The sequence below is a fragment of the Aplysia californica genome, unplaced genomic scaffold (assembly GCF_000002075.1).
Source record: "Aplysia californica isolate F4 #8 unplaced genomic scaffold, AplCal3.0 scaffold00005, whole genome shotgun sequence".
Classification (NCBI taxonomy): Eukaryota; Metazoa; Mollusca; class Gastropoda; order Aplysiida; family Aplysiidae; genus Aplysia; species Aplysia californica.
Genome location: NW_004797275.1, coordinates 743,291 through 750,389, shown reverse-complemented (window position 1 = coordinate 750,389; position 7,099 = coordinate 743,291). Strand labels below are relative to the sequence as shown.

The 7,099-nt window shown below is 41.1% G+C and overlaps 1 protein-coding gene across 1 annotated transcript in view; it reads left to right on the top strand.

The window, feature by feature from the left end:
• Positions 1 to 265: 265 nt before the first annotated feature.
• The window catches only part of LOC101859747 (3-[(3aS,4S,7aS)-7a-methyl-1,5-dioxo-octahydro-1H-inden-4-yl]propanoyl:CoA ligase), a 15,835-nt gene continuing 9,001 nt past the window's right edge, over positions 266 to 7,099 (top strand). The window contains exons 1-4 of the mRNA XM_013080182.2: positions 266 to 559; positions 1,040 to 1,254; positions 3,345 to 3,580; positions 4,191 to 4,438. Coding sequence (XP_012935636.1) covers positions 266 to 559; positions 1,040 to 1,254; positions 3,345 to 3,580; positions 4,191 to 4,438 — 993 coding nt within the window. The remainder of the gene's footprint in view (positions 560 to 1,039; positions 1,255 to 3,344; positions 3,581 to 4,190; positions 4,439 to 7,099) is intronic.

Below are 7,099 nucleotides of genomic sequence, written 5' to 3'. Positions count from 1 at the left end.
CTGCATTATCATCTTTTCCTTGTTCAAGAGCAATTAATTTGTTTTTAAAAACAGAATTCGAAAGTATGTTCAAGTTTCTGGTCAATTTTTATGTGATTTGAGTCATAACCATGAAAGCTATAAACATATCATTACACGAATTTGTTTCTTGTCAGCTAGTATACCTCTTGCAGTACACGTAGCTGAAACTCCCTGAAGTCTCGCCACAAACTGACCACTGACCACTGACCACTGACCACTGACCACTGACCACTGACCACTGACCATGGGCTGCGCCATCTCCGGAATCCCGGACACCGACGACACGCTGTGTAAACGCCTCAAGTTTCTGGCCGACAACTTCCCAGACAGGGAACTCTTCATCTTCTACGACCGCGGAGCTCGTGACGTGTACACATCCAAAGAACTCTTCCAGTTGGGAGGGAAATTTGCCGCCCTGCTCCGTCAGAAAGGTTTCCAACGTCATGACATGATAGTGAACGTGCTGCCCAACTCTCCCGAGCGACTCATCACAGATGTGGGCATCATTCTGGCGGGCTGTGTCGCCATGAACGGACAGGTAAGTCTGAGTATTCCTCAGAGCAGTCAAATAAACAAAAGCCAATCCAACCGATGTATATTATTATCCTTTACATCTCGTTTGAGGAAAAGGAAAAAAAATGTGGCGAAAACAAAGCTGACTAATCAATAAACTCCTCCTCACTACAGCTCTTCTCTGTACCATTTTACACCAGATTTAACACATCCAGTTACAACAATAATATTTTTGCACCAAATTCCAGCCTAACTAAGCTTGGCACAAAGAAGAAAATATGTACAATGCAAATATAGACCCCTTCTGATCCCCATGCTTCCAATCTGTCTTCATTTTCAACAAACAAATATAGTGTAATATAGTGTAAAGCGCATAGAGCCTGCTGTTGAGCGGGGATATGCGCTATACAAATGCTATCTATTATTTATTATTTTATTAAACAAACAAAAAATATTAGCATTGATTAATACACAAAACTAAGACAGGGTTCCGGTTTATCCTCAGTTGGTGAGAGCTGACGGAGCCGACTTGTTTGAGTCTGCCAAGAAAGCAAGATGTCGGGCTGTTGTTGCCAATCTACAAGACCCAGGCCCGTCTTCCAATCTGTTCCTTCCCTACAGTGGAGAGAAAGACGGTTCTTCCAAACGGTTTTTAGATTTGAAAATTGATTCCACCCCCGAACTGACATCGGCTATAAATGTGTTCAGGACTGGAAGTGCGTAAGTGAATTATGGTTTCAATTGCAAGTTAACTTAGTCTCTCTTTTTTTTTTCTTTTTTTTTCCTTTTTTTTTTTGGGGGGGGGGGGCACATTATTGATATCTTGTGAAGGTGCCATATTATTTTGTTTTCCGATTCTTGTCGAGATCAGTGGAACGTTCTTTTTTCTGGATACCCATTTACGAACGTCCTGAACAGCTCTGAATTATGAAGGCCTACTACTTACGTTTTTTCCCTTTTTACTTTCTATGGCAGACAAACTCTGCAGCTCTTTCAGTTGGGATGTTTAAAGTTTGTCAAGGTTCCTTTGACTCTCTCAAGCCATTTTGAGCAGCCTAGCTCTTCGTTTATAGCCTGAGTATGGTAAAGCTCTGAATTATGAAGGCTATCGTCTTTCTGTTTGGTAGAATTAAGTTGATCATTATCAACAGCAGTAGGAGTTACTTCCTTTCTAGAACTGCCAAAATTAATCATATTGTTCCCTGCCACCTAACCCCTAACCCCAACCTTTTCTCCCTCAATCAGTTTTTCTTTCAATTGATTGTTTACAGTATACTTGTCTTCTTCTTCTTCTTCTTCTTCTTCTTATTATTATTATTCTTATTATTATTATTATTATTATTATTATTATTATTATTATTATTATTATTATTATTATTATTATTATTATTATTATTATTATTATTATTATTATTATTATTATTATTATTATTATTATTATTATTATTATTATTATTATTCAAACGTCATTCTGTGCACCGAGACGCATCGTTGACTTTGTCACCACGACATCTTTTTGGCAAAAAATCTCTGCAAACATTCTTCTCTCTGAAAGGATTCTTGTCTGAGAGAATTGTTCTTTAAACGTTTAGCCCTATTTAGGCCTATTATTAATAGTAATTGAGATGCCCTGCTTTTCAAGAAGCTATTGTCGTTACATTGATTCGAAACAGAAACATAATACGTGCTGAACTACACGACAGCTGGTACCTTGCTACAACGGACACAGCAGGAAAGTACATTATCCCCACTGCCTATATCACTTTGTTTGTGTTTGGTGCATGTCTATCCATCAAAGAAAGGAATATTTATGGCTTCCCGGCCGTGCAGGTGTAATGTAGTGTAGTCTTGGCGTGGGTAGAGGTGGCGTACTGTGGTGGGGGGGGGGGGTTGGGGTTCCACGTGGTCTTTCCCTTGACTTTTTACCCTTTGGGTTACAAACTAGCACTTTCCTTGTTATGCAGCTGCTTGACTGCCTGAAAGTGTGTCCAATCCTTCGTCAGCTGTCCGTCATTGTTCTTGCTGATACAGAAGCACATCCGCCTCCCTTGATGAAAAATATTACGGTGTGTTTGTTCGTGTTTCTATAACTTTCTGTTTTTATTGGGTCGGGTAGGTGGCCCTCAGTAAAGTGGCACTTTTCAGGAGACCAGATCTATTCACATAAATTAGTCGCCTCTTACGACATGCAGTATCACGGCAGGTGTATTCTTTGCTCCCCCATAGCCCTCAACCCGCAGGGGCGACTCCTGTTTTATTTCGCCAAAATCCATCCAGTTGTCAAGGAAAGCCCATTACTTTCCGCTGATTTCCCAAAAGAGTAATGAATTAATGATCAAATGAACAATCCATTATTAAGATTGATTGTTTTCTTCGAACTTATCCAATTGCTCCCTAGGAAAACAAGCAAGTTTGTTTTTGAGGGATTTATTCAAGCTGTGCTGCTTTTGCCGCTAGGGAGTGGCCTCGGTGGCTTACTGGTTAGGCTACCTAACCCCTAATCGTGAGGTTACGTGTTCGGGGGTTCGAGCGTCAGCTCGGTACAACATAGTGTTCCTGGAAAAGGCACTTTACATGAATATCCTATGCGGGTTGGTCCTTTCGGAGATGGACGTTAAGCTCAGAGGTCCTACCCCTTAAATAACCTAATAGTGTTGACAGGGTCGTTACACCTGTACTATATTGCCATTTTCGCTGCTAGGGATGGGTTAGAGAAATGGGAAAAGCTCAAAAGAGTCTCGGAACAGTGGCCGTTAAAACAGGGTGACTGATAAGACAGGTTAGGTTGCATTTTTATCCTTTCGTGACAGAAAAACCCTGTTGGAAGAGCTGAGAGACAGTGAGCTTGACCCGCTGTTCGAACCCTGTGATCCTGATGACATGGTTAAAGTGTTTACCACCTCTGGTAGCACTGGCTTCAGTAAGATGGTACCCTGGACACATCGTAGTCTCTTCAACCTCTGGCAGGCGTATGTGGACTTTCTGGGGACGTATGGGCCCGTCAGGGAGATGGGGAAAGGTGGATACTATAACGACAGAGCGCTTGGTAGGTGAACAAAGAGTTTCGTAGTCTCTCTGTCTCTCTGATTCTTTCTCTCTCTTTCTCTCTCTCTCTCTCTCTCTCTCCCTCTCTCTCTCTCTCTCTCTCTCTTTCTCTCTCTTGTGTCTCTTTGCGTCGTTGTCTCTGTATCTGACTCTGTATCACTGTGTGTGTGTGTGTGTGTGTGTGTATGTGTGTGTGTGTGTGTGTGTGTGTGTGTGTGTGTGTGTGTGTGTGTGTGTGTATTCGGGTGTGCTTGTGTGTATATGTGTGACATCAATAACCCAAAAAAGGATGAACGACAAAATGTTGTCATACTTTATTTATTTTGTTTCATTTATTCATTTTATTGCATTTCTTTTCTTTTTCTTGGCGTCTGTGTTTTAACGATTAGTTACTTCGCTGTCGCACACAGGACTCCCGAGTTCGAGTACTTAGTAGGGAGAATTTGCATTGAGCCACTCGGTCTTTCTGCTGGAGCACTGTATCCCTCTCAATTCGACTTGGCTTTGGTATGCAGAAGCGAAGCCTGCCTCTTAGACTATCTATATTGTGTCAACAAGGGTGCAAAACACTTACATAAAATAGAACAAAAACATGTCCTTTCCTTATGCAGGTTGGACACTCGGATTCCCTTATGGAACCCTCATGTACGGTTTGAAAAGAGTGCTTTTGGATCTGTGGTTTGTGGACGCTCAAGTGAGATCGGGAGCCGCCATGTGGAACATTATCTCCAAAGAGCAATGTCGCTCCTCCAGCATCATGCCTATAGACATGTACAACATTCTGGAGCATGTACAGGAGACGGGAGATGACTCGTTCCGCATGGACATGTGCATGATCAGTGGACAGCCGCTCAGGAAGGTCAGAGGTTAACTAAAGCAATATTGGCTAAACCAGTGTTGACTAAACTAATGTCGACTAAAGCAAAGTTAACTAAAGCAATGTTGACTAAAGCAATGTTAACTAAAGCAAAGTTGACTAAAGTGGTATTAACTAAAGCAATTTTGTCTAAGCCAATGTTAACTAAGCAATTTTGACAAAGCAATGTTGACAAAGCAATGTTAACTAAAGAAAAGTTGACTAAAGTAGTATTAACTAAAGCTAGGCTGACTGAAGCAACGTTGAAGAAAATTACTGTCATGTCTGCATCTCTCATAGTATTTTCGAACAGCAATGTTTCCCTTTCTGAATTATGTCTAAGAGTTTCACTCTTTCAGTCCTTTTCTTTCTTTCCAGCCTTCATCTTAAGATAGGTAAGATTGTGAGCCTAATGGTCATGGATAAGGACAAAGAATCTCGGAGGTCCCGTGCGAACTTTGTGCAAAATTCAGAATTCAAGCATTCTCTATCATAAAAAGTATCCTCATCACATTTGCAACTAGGACAACATGCCCTTACCACCTTACTTTACTCCAAACGTATTGAAAATGCCGCCCATTTGGAGCATATAAAAAGTCAAGGATGGAAGGGAGGGAATGGTACTTGGGCAGCATATGTCCTTCATGTCTACCGACCAGGCAAATTCAGGCCATGCATATTGAAATGGTCATCATCAATATTGGTGTACTGCTGAAGAAAAAAGGGTTAAGTAAATATTGCAATGATCACTGTATTTGGTAGCGTCTGGGGAAAGTTAAGCGGTTGGTGTTACTGGCAGCTTTGTTTCAGTATAAGTGAGAGTTTTAAGGCACTTGCAACACAAATAGGTCATATAAGTGTCGAGTATTCGAGGCGTTACTGGAGACTAACAAACAAAGACAAGGAGCTAGAGAGACAAGGACAATAATAGATACTGAATAAGACAACAATTTTGTACTGAAAGTACGGTGATCTGAGCAGCGGAGTTCTTCACAGTTTACTTCTTTTGGTACCTCTTCCTAACATCCAGGCGGAGTATGCTCTTGCTCATTCTTTATTTAAGTAAAGATTTCACAGAACTTGAAACACAATTAAGTCATACCTACTTACATATTTACGAACTATATCTTTCCTTTTTATGCCTTGTAGTGTGTCGGTGGGAGAAAGAGCTTTCAGTTTCTGGCAAGCTTTATGGCCTGGCTGGGTGGGATGTTGTGGGTCTTCGGGGTATCCTTCACACCCTCGATCCCGGTATTCCTCTTCCCTTGTACTCTCATATTCTTTTGGGTCGTATAAGTATTAAAGATAAGAAATGTTACAAGAGAGTAGAAAACACAGAAAAGGAGGAGACATAAGTGTGATAGGAAAGAAGGAACAAACCACGCAAGAGCCTACACCAACCAACCACATTCAGTCTTTACCTGTGCGAAACGTCTAAAGAAAGTGCAGCTGGTTTAACTGACATCTGATCTAACATGAACCCTAATTTCAAAAAAATCCAAATTTTGGATTACTCAATTATTACTATGGTCAACCTCATAGTTTTATGCCTCAGTGGTACAACATGTAGAAAAGCAATATCCCTTGAATACGCCCTTGGTAGGTTTACGAATCGTACGGTGTGAAAGAGTTCAGCCTAACTTCAACGCGCCAGACTGTTGTAGACATTTACATAATCAAACGTTGGAGCAAGGATAACGGTATCTCTTGGCAAATTAATGCAGTGACCTTTTGGGTTCTATGCATAACTTTCCATTTGACTCTCAAATTTGTTTCGTTATGAACGCAGCCAGTTAGTTTAAGGCTATGGTGGGGTAGGGGAGGATTTCATTATTTCATCATCATCATCATCATCCAGTTCCAGATCTGCGACAGACATCGGCGATCATGGTTCTCCATTCATTCCTTTGCTCGGATGCTCTCAAAAAAGCTACGTTTCCCTGATCTTTCCCTGTTACCCATTTCTGTATGTTCTCTAAGTATGTTGTTCTGGGCCTACCCCTGCCTCGCTTGCCCTCAAGTTTGCCAGTGAGAGCTAGATCTAAATGTTCAAGACCCTTATGTCTATTCATGTGTCCCAAAAACTGCATTTGTCGTTTCCTGATTGTTTTTAACTTTGAGCGTCCCTCGTGGGCTTCATCAAGCACTACCTCATTAGATTTCTTTTCCTTCCACGATACTCTTAGCAGTCTTCTAAGAAACCACATTTCTGTTGCTTATATTTTATTTTCACTGTCTTTAGTGATTGTCCAGCATTCACAGCAATATAGAAGGGTTGACTAAACACACCATTTCAGAACACTCATTTTGCTGTTGATTGAGATGTTTCTATCTTTCGTTATTTGCTTTGTGGAAAAAAAGATAGTATGTAATTATTCTGTCATGTGTATTAGAACAAGCTGCGTCATTGAAGTGTATAAGAATTCGTCAGATGTCAACAACCATCCATCCTCACCCACTACCTGAATGTTTAACAAATCAGAAACCACACACTCACATACAGACGCACGCACGCACACACGCACGCGCACACACACACACACACACACACACACACACACACACACACACACTTTATAACAGAGGTGAAATATCATACCAGAGAAAGAGGGGGGAGAGAAAGAGAGAGAAAGAAAGAAAGAGAGAGAGAGAGAGAGAGAGAGA